The 20,556-nt window shown below is 37.3% G+C and overlaps 3 protein-coding genes across 3 annotated transcripts; 1 reads left to right on the forward strand and 2 right to left on the reverse strand.

Moving 5' to 3' along the window:
• Positions 1-3,141: 3,141 nt before the first annotated feature.
• On the reverse strand, positions 3,142-6,187 carry LOC146133696 (uncharacterized). The gene has a single exon (XM_083397827.1). The coding sequence runs from the start codon at positions 6,185-6,187 to the stop codon at positions 3,365-3,367; it is 2,823 nt and encodes a 940-aa protein (XP_083253953.1). The 3' UTR covers positions 3,142-3,364.
• Positions 3,902-15,595, forward strand: LOC146133697 (alkaline ceramidase-like). Its single transcript, XM_083397828.1, has 9 exons — positions 3,902-4,040; positions 6,486-6,559; positions 6,813-6,925; positions 11,598-11,738; positions 12,086-12,206; positions 13,140-13,281; positions 14,105-14,242; positions 14,538-14,678; positions 15,391-15,595. Exons 4-9 carry the CDS (start codon positions 11,637-11,639, stop codon positions 15,593-15,595), a joined length of 849 nt encoding a protein of 282 aa, XP_083253954.1. The 5' UTR covers positions 3,902-4,040; positions 6,486-6,559; positions 6,813-6,925; positions 11,598-11,636.
• A 438-nt stretch (positions 15,596-16,033) lies between these two features.
• On the reverse strand, positions 16,034-20,488 carry LOC146133698 (3-galactosyl-N-acetylglucosaminide 4-alpha-L-fucosyltransferase FUT3-like). Its single transcript, XM_083396934.1, has 3 exons — positions 19,714-20,488; positions 18,463-18,666; positions 16,034-18,258 (listed from the first exon to the last, which is right to left on the reverse strand). The coding sequence occupies exons 1-3, from the start codon at positions 20,433-20,435 to the stop codon at positions 17,610-17,612; spliced, it is 1,575 nt and encodes a 524-aa protein (XP_083253060.1). The 5' UTR covers positions 20,436-20,488; the 3' UTR covers positions 16,034-17,609.
• Positions 20,489-20,556: the final 68 nt, after the last annotated feature.

Here is a 20,556-nt window from a genome sequence, read left to right on the forward strand (position 1 = left end):
AAGGCGCCTTAAACCGTTCAAAACCGCACACCAAGACTCGCGTTTTTGCATTACGCGCTTTAATATAGCTCGAAATTTACGTCGAACTTTCGTGCCAAAAATCTTTTATCGTGAGTAACTCATCTGCATGTTATTGTTGTGACGTCACGCTAACGACGTGTATGCGAGCAGCAGAGCGTGACGCGTCCTATACGTGACCAGTACTCTGGTCGACTGACCCTAGATCAGCTCCTTATGCAGCGCTATTATTAAATACAAGATGGTGTTTTTAAACCCATGTGTTGCAACATCCATGTATTTTAAAACCACATTCTGTCGAAAATAATACCGAGCAAATATTTCAGAACAGACTAAAATGTGAATATTTTGAGTTGGTGGCAAACTGAATGTGTAAAATAAGAAGATATTTCCTCGTCGACAATGACTTCAAATGGAAGAAAATATTCTTTAGACTTTCCTGTAGGTTAAAAAAGTGACTTATAAAGGGAGAAATAACAGACTATATTGTAAAAGGCAATTATTGCCGCTAGGTGACAGCCAAGATAAGTTGGTCGGCCAGAGCCAGAGGTTACCTCTGTCAATTAAATAAATGTACTGACATCCTAGGTTAAGAGTCGTAAGCCCTCCCCCGAGGGCTTTCTTAGGGTGCACATTGACTCGTAAAAAGTCCTCGCTATACAATGGGATTTGCGTCTAAATTCTGTTACAACCACAAAATGGATATCGTACATAAAGAATGGACTCGCTCAAAAATAAATTGTAACCCCTGTGTTGTACTTAAAAAGCAAGCTTTACATTGTCGGAAAAAAATCCTTGTTCTGTGAGGAAGCACAAGGTCAAACTGAACCACCACGGTGCGGCATCTGGCGGACGGCTTAATAGATTCTATTCTAAAAGGCAATGGCCGATAGGTGGCAGAAAAGGTGGTTTATTCGGTGAGAGAGCGACCTCTCACTATTAAATAAATGTAAAACCCACTTAATAGGTTAAAAGTCGTAACCCACAGATTTAAATTAGTTCCACGAAGCGTATTTTTGACTTTTTGTTTAAAATTGTTAATAAAACCCTATTTCATTAATATTAATAGACATTTTTCTTCGTAAGCTACATTTTTTACCTTCGAATAAAACAACGCAACTGCGAACAGCATTAACCAATTTAGTTTCGAAGTATTTCTGACGTTACGGATTTTACCAACTGCCATATCAAGCCTGGGCCAGTCTCAATTAAAGACAGCTCAGCAATTACCAAAAATTCAGAATAAATCCCGCAGACCTGGAATTGCTTGGTTTTTGTACCAAGATATAAGAGACCCAATTTAATCACTTACTACACTTTATTGTTTTAAATAATATTTTTTCTTTTTGTGCCAGAGCAGGTCCACGGGGCAATTTCCTGCCAAACTGTAAATTACGTAGGCTAAATGAGAACAACTTTAGATTTTTATAGCTATTTACATGTTTACACGATTTGAAAAAATTAATGTTTCACAAGGACGGTTTTTATCTTTGAATGTTTTAACTAGTTTTTTTACATTTGTCCACTAGTGTGCCCGAAAAGAGTAAGTTCTTAAGGCTAGGCTACTTGTTTTATAGCATCGCGTTATGTCGTAAAATGTTTTGCCAGTCAAAATAACATTCTGGATCCGCACCCTGTTCTTAAATGCGTTGCGATTTGTTAGGTAAGGCCTATGCGTAGTTATTCATGGTTGATAAGGGCACAACAGAGAAAAAGGATTAAAGAGCAGTGGTTTGGTTTAGAGCGGTTCCTTTTATTTCTTTGAATTAGTAAAGGACTCCCGCCAGCACAAAAACAAGTAATTTTTTGTGCACAAGCTGTCCAAGGGTCTGTGGACCCAAATTTAAAAAACACTGGTGCTGGACAGGGTGCGGAGTCGGTTAAAAATAACCCGATTTCGATTTACGCACAGGTAATTAAATCCATTGGATATTCAGCAATTTCACGGTGTCATATAATTCATCCAACCACAATACATGGTTAGAAAATAGCTACCACATGCTACTCCGCCTTTACAATTTACAGTTGGTGGCTATCAGTTTAAAATCTGGTACTGAGCGTGCGCAGGTCGGACTCCGGTATTTTTACGTGATCTTACTCGAGTCCGGAGTCTGACTTCGCAGCCCTGGTATATCTAATTCAGGAACAATATATAATAGTGAAATTAGTATAAACTTAAAACACAGCAGCAAGCAAAAACAAAGTTGTAGTTTTTTTATAGGAGGGGATTCCCCAAAACTCGCGCGAATTTGTTGGCTCGTGTTTTCTGTTGTGGTAAATTAACCGAGCTCGCTCAAGATAAGAACTTCAAAATATGCACTACTATAACCGGATCTGCAAAATTGCTACAGTTGTGCCAATTTCGAAGCTCGGTAAATGGCGTAAAAACTTCGGCGCTGGTCTACAATCCTGAACATAATTAGGTAAAGGTGCGGGTTTGGGTTTGGTTTGAGTAGGACAGGTTAGGGAATTGTAATAAATAAAAAACTATAATAACACTTGACCTACCCTCATCCAAACACCCACCCAAATATTGCAGAAAAGAAGCTATACTTCTTAGATTGCTAATGCTATATAGATGTTTACTGAACTTTAAACTTCCGAACATATGTTTCTAGTTTGAATTGACATTTAGGCGCTGGTCTAGAAATACCACAGTTCTAAAATCAACGCAAAAAATTTGAGTTAGGATGCGGGTTAGCGTGTGGGTGTGGGTGGGTCAAGTAATATTATATTCCTAATTTAATAATAATACTTGACCCATCTTAACCCAAACGCTAACCTGTACCCTAACCCAAATGGTGGTTTGTTGTGGTAGGATTCTAGACCAGTGCCAACATTTAAGTTATGGATTTAGCTCTTTGCCACATTAATAATGCAATGAAAATTGGTTTGATTGCAACCAATCTAAAAATACACACCTGCCTATATTTTATTATTTTATCATTGACATTCTGTTATAACTTTAAGTTGTGATTAACAGACCATTTGGATTTCTGCCATGGTAAAAAAACACAACAAAATATGATTTGTTACCTTATCTTTTTAAAAGAAAGAAAACTCGATATAAAATTAAAAAGCAATCAATAAGAATCTAACTAATGATAGAGGTTATGGGTAAGTATTAAAAAGTGCAACATAATGGATTATTGACATTAAACATGGCATTAAGCATCCTGATTGTCCATACATATGTTAATAAAACTGGTAAATGGTATGGTTGGTATGAAATGTGTGGATTTTATATTAATATATTAAAATACGTTTCTTCTGTTTCACACCTCTATGAATTTCCTGTTTTTATTCAGATAAAAAAAAACTGCTTTTTCAGTCTGTTCCTGCTTTTTCAGTCCAACGTTGAATAAAGTTGAAATGCCAGCTGAATGAGTTTTTTGGCATTCTCCATTTTGCCAAGATTGTGATATGCAAGGCCAACGTATAGAAAAAGCTCTAGATCTATGTCAGAATTGTAAAAATATTCCTGACCTTGTTCGTAATGCTGTACAACATTTTGTGGTTTGCCTAAACAAAAGTTACAATCTATAAGTGTACTGAAACACTCACCCAGACAATTGTCTCTCTCTGTACATTTGCTGAAGTTTAATAACATGTCTACATTGGTTTGCAATATATTGTTAGCTTCCTTGTATCGTTCAAGAACATTTAAACAACTCCCCAAGTCCAGCAAAGCTTTTGCCTTATATTGGCTATTTTTTAACCCCTGGTGACTATCTATTGCAGACATGGATAGGTTTAATTCCTCCAAAGCCTTTTCACAGTCATTGTTATTGATGTGAATGGAAGCTTTGACACTATGCCAACGAGCAAGGTTTATTTTCCTACGTTTTTCAAAACGGTCATTTTTGGGAAGCAGCGTTAGTGCGTCATGATAAAGATCTTTGGCTAGATGGTTATTTCTATTCTGGTATGCAATCTCGGCTCTCCGTGCTTTGCATTCCGATGGAAGACTGCGATAGACTTCGCTTAAAAAACAAGAATTCACTTCAAGGATACTTTCAGCTGTAAGTAGATATTTTTCGGCTGTTTCAAAATTCTTTATTTTTAAATACAAACCAGAAATGTTTAACATTTCCCAGGCTGTACGGTGATCTAAATCTTCTTTAACTGCTTTTTTACGGCATTGTTCAAGAAGTTTTTCACCATAAATTATGCTTTCATGCAAATCACCTCTGTAACCAAAATAAGTGCAAAGGCTGTTGAGAGCGTCTGTGCTCTGTATTTTTTTGATAGAGTCTAGCAGTTCTTCTGCTTCACACAGCTTGTTTTGATCCAAGTAACAGCGAAAAATTTTTACCTGCAAGTCTTGTAAGTCAGACTGTGGAGCACTGTATTCCAAAGCTTTTTCCCAGCATTCAATCGCCTTTATATGCATGTTCAACTCTCTGTAACAATATCCAAGATTATATAAAAACAGCCATCGTTCTGGGTTTGCCTCATCAGCCTCTGCCAAAGCAGATTCAAAGCATTTTAAAGCATCTTTGTATTGCTTCATTTGCAATAAACAATTACCTTTTATGTTGTAGAGAATCAGTAAAGATTTTGAGTCATTAACAAAACGGGAATGTAGGTTTATTGTGGTATTGACAGCACTTTTGTAATGACCTAAAGCAAAAAGTGTAACTGGGATAAGTACAAAGCTGTGACTTCCACTTGAATCTGAAAAGAGATGCTGCAACGAAAATACACAGGTAAAAAAATAAACTATCTTTATTTCCTCAACCATGCCACTTATCAAATCAGCAAACAGCTTCCCTTCTTGTCTGCTATCGATATAGTCAAATTGACTTGAGTATTTGAGGTAAATTCGCAATCGAACTTCACAGGCAAAGGCAAGAGCAAACGAGAAATTTTTAAATTGCTTTTGAGTTATCCTGCTAGTAGACAACTCTTTCAGAACCTTGAAAGAAGATGCAGAAGTGCAACTGCTCATTCTCCCGAGTGCTGATATAAATAAAGTGGCGCTACGAAAAAGTACTTGCTTGATGTTTATGAACTCTTTTTCCATTTGGTTAAGGCATCTTCTTGTTTGAAAGTTATCTATGTCCTCCCTAGTTTGAACATACAGACTTAACATAGAAAGAGGTTTTTTAATTATCTCACTTTTTCTCAGTTTCATTTGCATGTAGGTTGCTTTATCGCCACAAACATAACACAGTTTTGTCAAAATATCTGCCAGGTGATAGCCGTTCTTGAGAGCTACATCTCCTTCAAGATATTTTAGCATTTCGGAAACCGGTTTGATCAACTCAGTATCCCAGGGTTTGTTTGGTGTAGCTGACCTTCCAAGTGGAAATTTACAAGCGAAGGGAACCATGCCATCGAACGAGACACCGCGAGGCGTGTACGCATCAAAGAACCAACCCTTGCCATCATTTTCTTCAGGATCGTTTATGTAGGGCAAGGATACATGTGGTATTATGGTTTCACCAAAGTTCACGACAATTACTTGAAAAAGAACACTCACCCAACGAAAATATTCCAATATATCTTCATATTGTGCAAGTGACTGTATTCCATCTTCCAATAGAATGATGTGCTCAAAATCTGAGTAAGGTGTTATTTCCTTCTTAGCTAATGACCCCATACCTACTAAAGTATATTTACAAGGAGCTGGGCCTTTAGCTACTATACAAAACTCCATTACATTTGCCATGAGCAATGTGTAACGTTCAGAAATAATGTTTTGCAATTGCTCTGTCAATTGAACCCTTTTCATGTCACTCTGTGATCGCGACAATACTTCCAAACCTATTGCGTTTACCCAATGTCTGTGTTCATGCATTTGTTTAACACACTTTTTAACAAATTCCCCAATTTTTTCCGTTGTAACTTTAGATCCATTAAGTCGAATAATGTGTGCACAAAGATTGCCAAGATCCTTTTTAACCTCAACAACATTGTCAGGTTTCCGTACAATAGCTGCATTTAACAACACAGCGCTGCGAATGAGAGATATTTTCTGTTCTCGGCCATTACTTGACTCTTCGGCAATTTGATGATACACCAAGCCGAGCTTGTGAATAACATTTGCAGATAGTTTTGGGTTGCGTTCTTTGCCGTTCAGGTAGCACAGTGATTTTAATTCCTCTGCAAGGTGATACATTTTTCTTTTAGTAACTTCTGCTTTTCTTGCTGAATACTCTGCCATCATGGTATTATCTTCACAAAAAATAGTGATGCTCATTAAATTAAATAGCTGTGTTCACAAGTAAAATTATGTAAAAAATACATAAAAAATATTTTACAGGTTGTTATATGAAAGTTTTTTAATAAAACTATTTAGCAACTTAAAACCTAAATACTTCTCGTATTACTCTGACTTGTAAAAATATGATTAAAATATTAAACTTAAAGTAACATGCTCCTTAATGATCTAATTTTTTTACTAGTTATCACTATCTCATTTATTAAACATTATTTTAAATAGCCATTGTTTATAACTTCAGATCTGCCAGGTTTACATCATGAAGCATCATGAATTTTTATCATCCATGAAAACTGTATAACAACACATTTCCAGGTAAGACACACAGCTAAGTATGATGTATTTACCATATTTTACCAATTGTAATTGGTTATCTTGTCCAATTTTTATTTTAAACAGTTTACTTTTGTCATCATTTTGGATTAAAAACTTGTTATCATTTCTAGCTTTAGGAGTAACCCGTCTGAACAGATTTGCTTTGGTTCTACGTACATTAACTCATGCCACCCCCATACACTCTCAGGGAAACCAGAATTTTTTGTTAATATCGAGGATTTGTTTCTTTTAGCAAGGTACCCTTGACCGGTGGTTCTCAACCTTTCATGAGCAGTGCCCCTTCTGTGATATAAGCTTTAACAATTCGTAGTCTTCTCAAAAAAACATGTCACACAACTTCACAAGGTAAGTCGCTAAAGTAGTTATGGAAACCAGTGTTTTAATGACTAAAGTTAATTACTTGTCTTAGTGCACTTAAGTCACTGCTGTCAAATGACATGACTTAAATTAGGTATTTTTGGTAAAGTTACTTATTTTTTATTTTTTTTGGTAAAAATGACTTTACTTCAATCATTTAGACAAAAGACTTGACTTAGATTTAAGTGATTTACACCAATGACTTGCCATATGTTAAAGTGCTTTAATTGAATACTTTTTAGTAAAATTGGGTGCCTTAAGCCAATTATTTGATGTAATAAATGTTAACTGGACAGTTGTTTCGTTTCTTTGTGTTTTCAATGTGAAATATTGGCCAGAATGTAACGTGTTTATTATTTTTAGAAGGTTAATATTAACTTTTGATGCCAATATTGTGACTTGAAAATAACTTGCGTTACAAATGACTTGAATTAAGCAATACTTTTTACTGTTTCTTTTTACCTATAGACCTATTAAAATAGAGTTTTGAAATACATAAAAAAGCATTTTTGCAAAAGGCTAGTAAATGGAGTAACCACAAGTGACGGATTGTAATATATGGACAGAAAATGTGTTTCAACACAAACCTGTACACTTCAAGGAGACTTTAAAACTTGAGGTCTTGTTATTTAATGTTAGTGAGCAATTGAAAAATTAAAAAAAAAAGTTTTTGATTTTGAATCAAAACTTGTCTAATAAAAAGCATAAATAATTTATGGTAATACTGTAAAACTTCCCCTATATGAACAGAGCCTTACTCCAATCAACTTATTAGGTCACTTCTGTATTTCTTTTAAGTCAGGGTAACAAAGAAAGACATGGTTGCTAGGCAACAAGGGTAGCCACAACTTATCAATTTATGCATTACATTCTCTGCAGTCCCCTTCCACAGGAACGGGTTAAGTCCCAGTCAAGTCTAATGCAAAAAATTAAAGATAAGTCCCAGTCAAATCGTTTTGAAGCAAGTCAAATCACTGATATAAAAATAAATAGTAAACCATTAAGATTGGTAACCTCGTCCGATAATGGGCAATAATTCAACTGAAAAATAACAAAAACGTAGCATATAGCAAGCAAGTTGTTTCACGTGAAAAACTTAGAAAAATGAATTGATTTTATTAAAAACGTCCAAGCCAATTAATTTTTTCAAACATACTTAAGTCAAGTCATTTTGGTCAAAGGACTTACGCGCAGTCAATCACTTAATAACAGTAACTTAAGCGCAATTAAGACAAGTCATCGACTTTACTCATTACAATCGACTTAAGTAAGAACACTGAAAAAGGGAGTCGGGAACAATTATATTCACTGTCAATTATTTACGTGTTTTTTGAGGAAACAATACGGAATATGCACAGCCTATAATAAATAAGTTGTCTCCGCAATTATGGGTATTTTCACACACTTAATATTTGCGGTCTGTTAACTTTCCTAGCATACACCAAATAAAAGTCTGGATAAAACCTGTCGCTATCAAACCCAACTACAACGACGCCTTCAACGTTGATACACATGTTTCCCATTCGCGAACACTGCGATGTTTTACCTGAACAAAAAAGTCTCGGGTGGCATAGGCAACGGTTGAGTGCCAGTGCTTAAAAGGCTATTGTTGAGCCGTATCGAATTTCAATACCGCGCTATATTTGTCAAGTATTGCGACTACAGAAACTTGACACAATTTTAAGTGTCTACCAAGGCTGGTTTAATCACCTAAATACGTGTCAAAATGTCCGGATAACTTACTATTTAGCTGCCAACGAACAAAGTCTGTAAATTACTTAAACAGTTGACTTTCCATGGTTTTGCGAACCGTGTCACTGTAACTTGATTGATATTCACCCAAAATGTTGTGGAAAGGCCACCTCACGTTGAAAAATTGTGTGTCGATTAAGAAAAGTTTGCTTATTTGCGGTTTGCTTTTGGATTTCCAGTATTTATTAAATTTTAGACAAAGTTTGCAAGTTGCAACCCTTTTAAAATTTTACGATAGTGTTTGTCAAACTTTAAGGGTAAGTATTACGAAGCTTTGGCCACACAACTCTCTTTACTGAAGCTTTCGTAAGTGAACAATCAAATTAAAATTTACATTTCTGCTTAATGCTTGGAAGACATCTTGCTCAAAACCAATTTTAATAAATCGAACCATGTGAACCACTACAGTCGGCAACCCAACAAATCAAACTGCCAAACAAATTGGTGCGCGACGCATAGCTTGTGAAACAGTTACCGACTGTTGTCCATTAGCTGCTACAATAGTTCGCCTTAGCTTTGACAGCGTTGTTCAGTTATATTTATCATAGCCAAGAGATGATGGTGTTTTACTACAAGTGAAACAAATGACATATTTGTCTATTTTATTCTGTATTCTTTGATTGGACCCATTAAGAGCAAAATTGTACTTGTTCCTGTTTGACGTCATTTCTACAGCATGAAATTTGCATATTTTAAATGGGGTTTAACACTAAAAGATTTCGTTTATAAACGTTTTTAAAATTGTCTTGTCAATTTGCAATATTTAATATCATAGCGTGTTTAATAACTCTGTAGTCTGCATACAAAATTAATGCTTGTCTTCCAAATTTAGATAAAACTGCGCAACACAACAATGATTCATGATTTTAAACAAGCAATATCTTTTAAGAATTTTAAGCTAACGTTGAAGTTGTGTAGAAATTTAGCGTCTCGAAATGTGATACGCGTGTGTACGTTTAAGTGCTTCTTACCGTTCGCCTTATTCCGTTTTCGACGGTTTTCAAGTTCAATAAAAAATAAGTCCACCGAGGCATGTTTGCCTGCTCTGTATATCTGCTTTATAAACAAGCATTTTTTCAGAATTATAGAAGCTCTTTTTTTTACTTACAGTATTTCTCAACCTTTTTGCGACTCTCAAATAACAAGCGTGAATTATGTTAAGAAAGAATATAAACGAGTTAAAAATACATAACTTCGAATTTAATTAATGTAGGCATTTACTTTATATTCTTTATATTTATTTAGTAAATTTATTGCTGTTTTTTTAATGCAAGGCTCTTTGACCCCTAGTTTTAGGGGTCCAAAAATCGATGTAATTTTTAGTTTCTAATTTTTTTATGAAACTTAAAAAAAAAACGTTTTATATCTAAACCTTTTTTTTTTTAAACATCATATTGGGAGACTCTTTGCCGATCTTGGTCCACGCGAAGCAAAAATTATTTTATTAAAGATTGTTTAATAAAAACACAAAATTATTTGACACAATGACTTAATTAAGTGATGCCCAAATCATTGTCCAAACGACTTATTAAAGTAAAGTAATTTTGCCCAACAGACTTGAGTAAAGTCAAGTAATTTAAACACATTGTCAAGTCATTGAAGTCATTACAACATTAGCTTGAGGAATGTCCGGTAATAACTATACTTAATGGAAAAAAAGTAGGCAAAATGGCTTTGGGCAACGTTTTACGCGAAAAAGGGCATATTTCGCCCGTAGAAGATGCAAAGTTGGCGACTTCCAACCCTAAATGCATATTAACTGTAAATATAAAATACATCTGTTACGCGTGGTGACGATAATGCCTTGTAATATAAAACGCGACTGCAATCTCCGCTGCCTAAAATTTCCTCTAGTGTTTCTTGGTACACTTTTAATCCCCAAATTAAAACTCGCTACATCAGGGGTAGGTCGTTATAAAAAGTACTTCTAAGTAGATCGGGCAAGCAGTGGACTCTGGCAATTTACTTGGATATCAACCGCACAAGACAAAGGTATAGGAAAAAGCTGACAGTTTTTTTTTCGCTAATACGTTGATCTTTTTCTATGCGTTTAATTTGATGTAAAAGTTCAATGAACCGTTCTGCTGAGGCCTTTTTGCTCGTGGTATAGACTTTATTCTTTAGCTGCTTTAACATTAAATAATAGAGGATTGTTTAATACAATGCGAGTAGCATATGCGAATAAATCTCTTGCTAAAATTGTTTAGTTATTTATAGTTTTAAAATAGTTTAATTCGAGGACGTTCACATATATTAAAAGAGCCTTGTTTTTTTTTGTTATTTTAAGTCATACTCGCACCGTCCAGGCCTAGGCCCTACATCCATTTTTTTGTGCAAACGAATACTAAATGAACTCTATAGCCTTTAGCCTACTACATTTGTTGGGTATAGCGTAGCCGTAGTGCAGTGTTCTCAAATTATTATGGGTCGCGGTTTTGTATTTGGTTGGGTCACCGACTGCAGAAGTTTACATCATAAGATTTCTGTTTGGTTTATTTATAGAAAGATTTCTAGAATAAATAAAAAAAAAATGTAAAAATACGAATACATGGCTCATTTTATTCAAAATCACATTTATTTACGCTATTTTTTGTGGGTTTTGTTTACTAACAAAATTCACCAAAGATTTTCTGTTATGTTTATGCTTATTATATAGGCCTATAGCCTATTTCGGTCGCTGCCAAAAAGGTAAAGAACCACTGAAGCAGTGTATTGTTTCCACTTTTGGTATGGGTTTCTCTAGATGGGTTATCCCAAAAAAATAAAATAACCACGTTTTGCACCAAAACGTCGTTATAATGGATTATAAAACAGTTTTTTGTTTCTTGTTGGTTCGGATCGCTGAGTTTGACACCCATGTTCTAAAAGTCACATTTTAATCCAACCGTTGCTGTATTTTTCTTTCTAGCTGCCAGGCTTGATACAAACAAGAGACCAAGGGGCTAAAATGAACTTGTCTGACGATATATTCAAGTCCCTTTCTTCGGAGGTGGATTTGTGCGAACCGAACTACACCCAATCACTTTATATTGCTGAGATGTGGAATACTGTGAGTCAGTGTTGTAATGACTTGATTTGACTTTTTGCTTAAAATTACTTTTTTTAGCGCTGCTTTAGGTAACGTAAGTCTTTTGGACAAATGAATTGACTTAGATTTATATCATGGTGTCAAATAAATTACGTACGTTCATGAAACATACATTTAACTCATCCAGCCACAATACATGGTTGGGAAATATTCGACCATATGCTATTTCATAATTTACATTACAAGTTTCGAAATTTGGTACTGCGCATGCGCACGGTAGTCATACGGATCCTTATTCAAGTCCTGAGTTCAAATCAATCTCCGCAACCCTAAAACGTAATGCTAAGTCAATTTCGTTTTTTTACTAGCTTTCAAGTCTTACGATGGTTGTTATTTCTCTGGTGATGATGAACCTCTGCAAAGAATACGCTAGCAAAGTACCAAACTGTCACCACGTGAACTTCGTTTGGTTTCTGCTTCTAGTAGTCGGTGCGTATATAGTGTATCCTGTTCGCATTTGCAATTCGCTTTGCATTTGTGTGTGACAAGTTTCTGACGTTGTCTTGCGCTGTACGATGCTTTGATGTTATTGCCATACCCAACTTTTTGACGGGAGTATTGCGATCTGATCTGACACCAAACGGAAATAGATTACAGCATAGTTTGCCAGTCCGAGACCAACAGCCACATTTCTTACTTGGTTAACTGCCATAAGTCATGTTCCTTACTTGGTTAACTATGCCAAGAGTCACATAATTTACTTGGTTGACCGCAAAAAGCCACACCTTACATATGGACAGAAATAAATACCACCCTGTTTCTTCCTCATTTACAACCGATAGATTACGTGGAAGGCATTTATTCAATTAACCTAGTAAAGTACGATACTTTGAGGGTTCTTTTTAAAACCTCTTTTTCGGAATTGTTTTACGTTTTGCTCAGTTAAAAATGGACGCTTTAATCTCTAAACAATAGTTCCAAACCAGTGCGCCACGGGCCTACAGAAACAAACATACATTTTTATAATTTGTTTGGTTAATTCTATGTGACGTCACGTTAAAATATGGCTTGTGACGTCACATCTGAAAAAAAATTAATGTCGCCAACAAAAATCCTGCATCCTCACCTATGAGGCCTATTTAATAAAAACTTTAAGCAATGGAAAGAAATAGCAAAAACAACTCGCGTTTGCTTTGCACAATATACGCAGGTGCGCCCTGAAAAAAAAAATTAGGAAACACTTCTCTAATCGGACATACTATTTGCAATTCGGTTTTCGTGTAATTTCAAAGTGTATTTGCGTTAATAAACTTAGCTTACGATTTCCCCTTTATTATCGCCATTTAAATCGTAGGGTATTCTCATAAGAATAAACCTTGGAATCTCGGGGACTTTAAAACTATCAGGTTTATTTTTGTGTAGGAGTTGGCTCTGCTTTCTTTCACTCCACTCTGAGTCTCCTCGGACAATTTCTTGACGAACTCAGTGTTATCGTGATTTGCGTGGCTTCGATAGCTTTCTGGTGGCCAGAGGAAATGCTGATAAAACCGCTGCAAAATAACTGGTAAGAACTAAATTATTGTCAGAATTGGATCTGAAAACAGATGGGGCAGAAATGCATACTGAAACTCCCAAGTAGCAAAAGTTGGCCTTAGTCTAGAATCCCACAGCGAACATTATTTTGGTTAGGGTGCGGGTTATCGTTTGGGTTCTGGGTTGGTTAAGCAATATTGTCAAATAGTAAATATAATAATTTTAACTGACCCAAACCGACAACCTAACCCATACTGCGTGCGTTGGATTATAGACCAACGCCCAAAAGTTTTTTTTAAAAGATTATTTTTTTTTAGATTCTTCTCACCTCACCTCACTTGCACGATAGTCCTGATTAGGCCGACCGATTTGGGTAGACCTTTTCGAAGGTATCCGCTGTTACTTGGTTAGACTCTGCTAGAGTGACAAAGTAATATTTTTTGCACCACGGGTTATCCAAATATTTTTCCGAAAATCTAACAATCAAGGATGTCTGATATTTGGCATTTTATTCCGATCTCGATATTGTGTACAAAGGGTATCGTGATGCGGCCCGATACCAAATGACGTCATTACTATGTCCAAATAATCCTAACAGAATAAATTTAAGCGTTCAAAGATATTTTTTTGTTTCAGGTTATCAGGCCAAAATTCCTTTTAGAGTTTTTTATGTTAATTCGATATCACATCGAAACCGATGTCACCCTAGTATCGGGCGGACACCGATACTGCCACTTGGTATCGGGTATCGGCTCCGATCCGATATTATCGGACACCCCATCATGTCATTTTTACTTTTAAATGTAGCTGAGAAAACGAGTCCCGATGATAATATTTTTTGTTTCCCTAACTAGGAGTGTCTACCATTTGCTGACGGCCGTCATCGGGATTTTCGCAACTTCCCTCAGCTTTTTCAACCCCGCAATGAATCACTTGCTGCTTTTTGTGTTTAGCATTTCCGCGGGAAGAATGATGATCTGCATGATAAGGAGGTACGCAAAATGATTTCGCTGGTAAATGTTACCTACTTCTGTATAGGCTTTGATATTCTTACTATGTTTTACTACAACCTCCAGCCATTATCTTAGAGTTATTCGTAACGTTCAAAATGCTAGCTACTTCTGTATGGGCTTTGATATTCTTACTACGTCTTACCACAACCTCGAGCCATTATGCTCATTCACTGTTATATTTACGCTTTGTGTTAAGATCGCCGAAAAAAAGGTTGAGAAACACTGATGTAAGCTAAAGATTTCGAAAGTTGACGGCCGGACATTTTTATCGCAGGCATAAAGACAACCAAGACCTTCACGAGTTGATACGATCCGCCCTTAATTCGTTCTTGATCGCGTTTGTGTGTTGGCTGCACGACCACTCCTTGTGTCAGTTCTGGCTCAACATCAACTTTCCTTATCTGCACGGTTTCTGGTAAGTTTGGCGCAAGCTCAAAATTATTTCTTTAATTTTCTTTTCTTCTGCCGACTAAAATAAACTTTTGAAAAATGTTATTGGAAGCCGAAATGTTGTCAAACCATGATTCACTTAAAAAATATTAAGCTCCACATTGTAGTGAAACATGTTAATTGTTTAGTCACAACATTTTTTAATGTAATTTTGTTTTATTTACTAGTTTAAAATTATTTCTTTTCTCTACTTTTTTTTGCTGAATGCCATTAAAGTTTATAAAATGTTAATCCTGTTCTCTTCTTATCAGACATGCCTATCTTTTTTGAAAGTGTTTTTTTTTTCATCCACACACTTGTTTATTTATAATTTCGCGTTGGAGCAAGGGATTTTTATTTGGGGACGCTATGACATTTGTTTGCAGAGATGACGTCACAAATTAACGTCAAAACGTTACGTGAAAAAGTTACGTCTAAAGGTGGCGTCATACAAAAGTAATCTTAAGAAAACTTTGCGATTTGCGAACTTTTGGACTACTATGTTTAGTTGTTCGGATTTTTAAAGGGGGCGCGAAAAAAAGAGTTAAGAACCACTGTTTTAATTTCTCCAGCTGCACTACTGTATTTTCCAAATTATAACTTTAAGAAACGCCCCTCACACATAATTGATAATTCGGATAATCAGTGGGCTGTAGACTTTTCCCAAAACAATCTCAATGTTTCTCTACCTATTCCAGGCACATCATGATATTCAGGGCGTCATACAAGTTTTGCGTGGCCCTCTCCTGCTGCTACACACTTGCGAGTCGAAATCCGTCCTACCTACCCTACCTCAAATACCAGCACCTGTCTATTAACCGAAACCTCGGACTGTGGAGTGTTGGATTCCGACATCAACGCAATGAAAAGGAGCGTTGGAATGACTATTTTCAAATGACTTGACTTGACTCAAGTCTTTTGGACAAAATCACTTAACTTGACTTAAGTCTTTTGGACAAATAAGTCAACTTGACCTAAGTCTTTTGGACAAATGACTTAACTTGAAGCAAAACAAATATAAACGCTCAATTATAACAGCCACAGTTGACTATATATATGAATGTCCGATACTTGACATATTGTTTCGATAGCGCTATCCGATATTTTAGACAACCAGTATCGCGACCCGATACAAAATGACGTCATTATCGTGCTTTTTTCAGATAATTCGGCCAAAAACGATACCAGCCTAGTATCGGACGAGTACCGATAGTACAACTTGGAATCGGTTATCCGCTCCATTCCGATATTATAGGACTTTCCTATTTGTAACAAAGTCGACTTGGTATCGGTTAGAAACCAAACCAATCCAAACTAACAAAAGAGAAACAATTTTTCGTTCTCCCCACGACGAGGTATTCAGGGGTTTTTCAAAAGAGATTCACTATTTGTTACTATAAGGTGTTTTTTAAGTTCCAATCATTCAGCTTTGGTGATAAATGATTCTTGATGGGACAAATAATGCATTCGTGTTCTTCCACAAAAAGCGACTTTATATGACAACGAAAACACTTAAAATGTGAATCAGTGACGTTCTTGATGAAACTTTTCGGTCAAAAGCGGCAACACCCCTAATACGTATGCACGCTAACAATATGAATGTCGCTCATGCACGAATACAAAATAAACATCTACGCTTGAACATAGCAGCCAAACGTATGTAACCAGCCTAGAGACTACGAAGGTCTTTCTTAAAACAATTATCCAGAAACAAACTTTTCGAACAACTTAAAAACTTTTTGAAACAAACAGTTTAAATGCGTAGCCAGCCAGCCTTACTGAAAAACGAGACTTTATTTAGATATACAGAGGCATTTGCGTATGGTTTTAAAACGTTAAACCAAGTCTGTTAAAATACTACAAGTGTTCTTCCAAGATAAAGGTTCAAGATATTGTTTAAACTTTAAACGTGGCAGTATTAAGTTTTGCAGGCCGCCCTTAATTTTTCTCTTGCGTTTTCCTCGACCGTAGCGGACCGGACACCATCTACTTATAGCTGTGGTTCTTAACCTTGGGTAACCTGCCGAACCCCTATGTTCTTCTGCAAGCTTTCGTCGAACCCCAAGATTTCGCTCAGTTTTCGTTTCTTTCTCCCAGCAGCTGAAACTGGGCATAATAAAAAATTATAAACTTGCATTTATATACGTTAAATTGGCCTTTCAATTTATGGTATAACGTTAAATGGCACCTTGGCACATAAAATAGATTCGAATTTAGCTTGAAATAACAGCATTTATGTTTCAGAGGACGTTTTTGTCGAACCCTTGAAACAGCTTTGTCGAACCACAAGGGTACCACTGACTTATAGTCATAAAGTAAATATATACGCATCAATGCAGTCACATTTTGCGAAATAGGGTATTCAGGTGACACTATATAAAAACAACCTATATTGATTCTGGACAAGCATTCACACAACCGTGCTTCATCAGGTCAAACTAGAAAAATATGATTTCGAGAATCAATACAATTTGTCTTTATATACCAGTGTTTTAAACAAAGTCCCAGTCGGGTCTTTTAGAATATATAACAAGTCACATAATTAGAGCAAGTCACGTCCTTGTCATAAAAATAAAACGCTATAAAACTCTTAGAATTTTAAACTCTTACGACATTATGAGCAATAACTGGACTAGAAAATAAGATAAACCCAATATACAGCAGGCAAATTGTTTTATAAATAAAATTTGGAATAAATAGCTCAATTTTATAATAAGTCATTTGTACAAAATACTTTCATTTTGCCCGAATGATTTTAGTCAAGTCAATTATTTAAAAAACAGTAACTTGAGTGCGCTCAAGTCAAGTCATTGATTTAAGTCATTATAACACTGCTATATGTAGTGCCACCTGATTACTATATTTAGAACTAGACAAATACGGCGGTTTATAATTTGGAACCAATTCATTTCAGCAGCTAGCCTTGCCGGTCGCTGTACTTAAGGCACGTGCTGTTGTTCTCGTCTCCAAATAACCACCTCACGGACGATTCCAGGCGTTTAGGGGGCAAATAGCCGCCGTTTTTGCTTATCTCCATGCAGAGTTTGCACACGGCCGGTTCGTAACCAGGCCTAAGTAGCTGGAGATTGCTTTCTGCCGGCTTTTGAGCTTCCCTAGTCCTCCAGTCCAAGTACTTGCGATACTCAGGCTCGTTTTCAGCCAGTAGGTGCAGGTAATCAACCAATTCCTGGGGCGATTCGAAGTCTTCCGAGTGAATGTAGGAGTGCGCCGGCGCCACGGCGGCCAAGTCGGCCCGGGAGGGTCCCCAGACCACCGGAACCGCGTTAGCCATGAGCCCGTTGCGCCAGAACTTCTCTGTGACGTAATCGCGACAGTGGAACGAGTTTTCGAAGGCCAGGTAGAAGCGATAGGGCAGAAGGAAATCGTAGAAACCGCGCTTGGGAATCGCTCGGCCGAAGCAGGATCCGTAGAGGTCTACCTCCAGCCCTGCAGCGATCAGCTGCTCGACGTAGGCCTTGCGCGCAATAGCGCCCCTGGTGTTATTGCAGTTGCTCACCACCCACACCGCTAGATGGCGCTTGGCGTCAATGGCTCGTTGCACGTATCTGGTGCAAAAATGAAGGTATTATTGTTTAGATTAAGCTAACTCTTGAAATTAGTTTTATTTTTTTTAAATTGAACGCCCCAAAATAGTGTTCGCAAAGCAGGGTAAACTGATTTAGGTGGTGAAATTTAAGCAAACTTTAGCTCTGGTCAAAGTCTATAAGTTGAGAAATTTATTAATGATTAATCAGTTGTTATTTCCTTACTTTGGTGGGTCGACAAGGTAGTGATGCGCAATGGATCTGCGCGCGAACTCAGCGTTGCCTAGGAACCACACGATATCGGCGTCTCTCCTGTAGGACATCGTGTAGTTGAACATCGAGTCGAAGCGGCCCGACATGTGGCGCCTCAAGTGGTATGTCTTGGTAGGCGTCTCACGGTGCCAGAGAACGTAAGCCTGGCCGGGACTCCTGCCGAAAAAAAGAGTTTTTTTTCTTGAAATGTTTTGGACTCAGATTCGGACCCGGACTCGGCGAAGTTGGTGTTTCTCTGAATTGGGATACGGGTCTCGAGGAATACTACGTAAAACTACCCGAGTTCCGAATCTGACGTGCACAATGGGCCTTGCTAGGACAATAACTAGTATGGCCGCAACTGTGAATTGTAAAGGTGGAATAGCGTACTTGAGAATATTTTCCAACCACCGAACCGCGTATTAGCAGGGCTGCGTACTGAAACTCGAAATAGGACCTGAATTGAGAGTCGGTGTTTCTCTATTCGGAATTGGGACTCGAGTAATACTATGTAAAACAACCCGAGTCCCGAGTCTGTCGTGCGCATGGGCCTTGCCAAATTTAGTACCTGACAAGACCGAAAACTGTAAATTGTAAAGGTGGAATGGCATGCGGTAGAATTGCCAACCACGTATTGGGAGTGAATGAGTTATATGACACCCCCTATAAGTGGAAGACTTCATTTTCACGTTGTTTTAGTTACGTAAATGGGTAAATACAGACTGTAGAGTCGCATCCGGAATTGGGACTCGACGAAATCTCTCAGCTATGGCTCCACTCCACATAGCAGGGCTGCGGAGTCGGAATCGAATTCGAAAACTGAGAAGGCCGCAACTGTAAGTTGCGAAGGTGGAAAAGCATATGGTCGAACTTAGGCTCTCGGGCTTGATAAAGTCTAGCTGATGGTCATTTCTTTTAGTTAACCAGTATTTTAAGAAAAAGTTTAATTTAACTCATTGTTATGGATTTACTAGTTTCAGCATAAACCTATAAGTACCTCGTATCTTGTCAAATCTATAGAGTTTTTGTTTAATGTTGGTTTTTCAGAATGTGAAGTTTTCCTTTGGCATAATTGCTTACACATACTCCGGGAGTCTCTAAACGCACGGAAAACAAAATTCGACCAATTGAGTTTTGAGTGGATTCAATGTTTTTCAAATTTAGAAGTGAAGATATTTATTTCCGCTTATGAATTACATAAATTGCTCCCTATGTGTCCCTCACCTCTCAGGAGGTAGGTCCTCTAAATTCTCAGGACTTGGGACGTTATCAAAGAGGACTGCCGCGCTTCTTCCCAAGTACTTCCGCTCCATCGTGATCCGACAGTTGCCGCAATCTCCACGAAAAACCCTTTCCAGGAACTTAGCGTCCCTGGAGAGGTAGGCTGGAGGCCACCAGACCAATATTACATGCTGGTCGTCGCGTACAGGCTCTGTAATTCCGTTTTCGTTCACAACAGGGCAGGATAAGTCCTTAAAGAAGACGCTCAGTTCGTTTTCTGGAGGTTTTTCTTGTTTTTTATGAACTTTTTTAGGTAGTTCGTGATTGTTTCCTTTATCTGAACTTGTGCTGTCAGCTAGGTAATCTTCCTCAGCAGTTGCGGCCATTTCTGGCTCAGTTTCAACTTTTTCCGCATAGTCCAGCTGCGTTCCGTCTTTTGCAGCTGGCCAAGTCCGCTCATTTTCCGCGTATTCCCTTAATTCCAGATTTAAGCGGTCGCCATCCGCCAGCAGTCTCAACGATTCAATGTCGATTAAGACCGCTTCTGATTGGCCCCTTTCGTGCCTGTTGTAATAAACGCTCCTTGTTACGTAGATAAGGGTGAGAGCGCAAACTACTATCTTGATCGCCCTGAAGAAGCGAAACACGGCGTTCGATCCTAGTTTTCTCATCGTTCCATCTTTTGCTTTTGTGTTTGTCCGCCAATGTTTTGCGCTTATCCGCATCGCTTCATTTTCCAGCCTTTGACAGCTTAAAATTTTCGGAATCCAAGGTTACATTTAAAATTTGCCGGAATCATCTAAAAATGCAGCTCTGTAATCAATAAAGGGTAGAATTGAAAGATTT

The sequence above is a fragment of the Ascidiella aspersa genome, chromosome 9 (assembly GCF_963924565.1).
Source record: "Ascidiella aspersa chromosome 9, kaAscAspe10.2, whole genome shotgun sequence".
In the NCBI taxonomy this organism is placed as follows: Eukaryota; Metazoa; Chordata; class Ascidiacea; order Phlebobranchia; family Ascidiidae; genus Ascidiella; species Ascidiella aspersa.

What these genes read in the sequence shown, in the direction of transcription:
- LOC146133697 (XM_083397828.1), top strand. Translation starts at nt 11,637, where the DNA reads ATGAACTTGTCTGACGATATATTCAAGTCCCTTTCTTCGGAGGTGGAT. An exon ending in GTTTCTGCTTCTAGTAGTCG is followed by an intron (nt 12,207 to 13,139) that starts GTGCGTATATAG and finishes ATTTTTGTGTAG; the next exon opens with GAGTTGGCTCTGCTTTCTTT. An exon ending in AAACCGCTGCAAAATAACTG is followed by an intron (nt 13,282 to 14,104) that starts GTAAGAACTAAA and finishes TTCCCTAACTAG; the next exon opens with GAGTGTCTACCATTTGCTGA.
- LOC146133698 (XM_083396934.1), bottom strand. Translation starts at nt 20,435, where the DNA reads ATGCGGATAAGCGCAAAACATTGGCGGACAAACACAAAAGCAAAAGAT. An exon ending in GAGGACCTACCTCCTGAGAG is followed by an intron (nt 18,667 to 19,713) that starts GTGAGGGACACA and finishes TTTTTTCGGCAG; the next exon opens with GAGTCCCGGCCAGGCTTACG. An exon ending in TACCTTGTCGACCCACCAAA is followed by an intron (nt 18,259 to 18,462) that starts GTAAGGAAATAA and finishes TTTTTGCACCAG; the next exon opens with ATACGTGCAACGAGCCATTG.
- LOC146133696 (XM_083397827.1), bottom strand. Translation starts at nt 6,187, where the DNA reads ATGGCAGAGTATTCAGCAAGAAAAGCAGAAGTTACTAAAAGAAAAATG.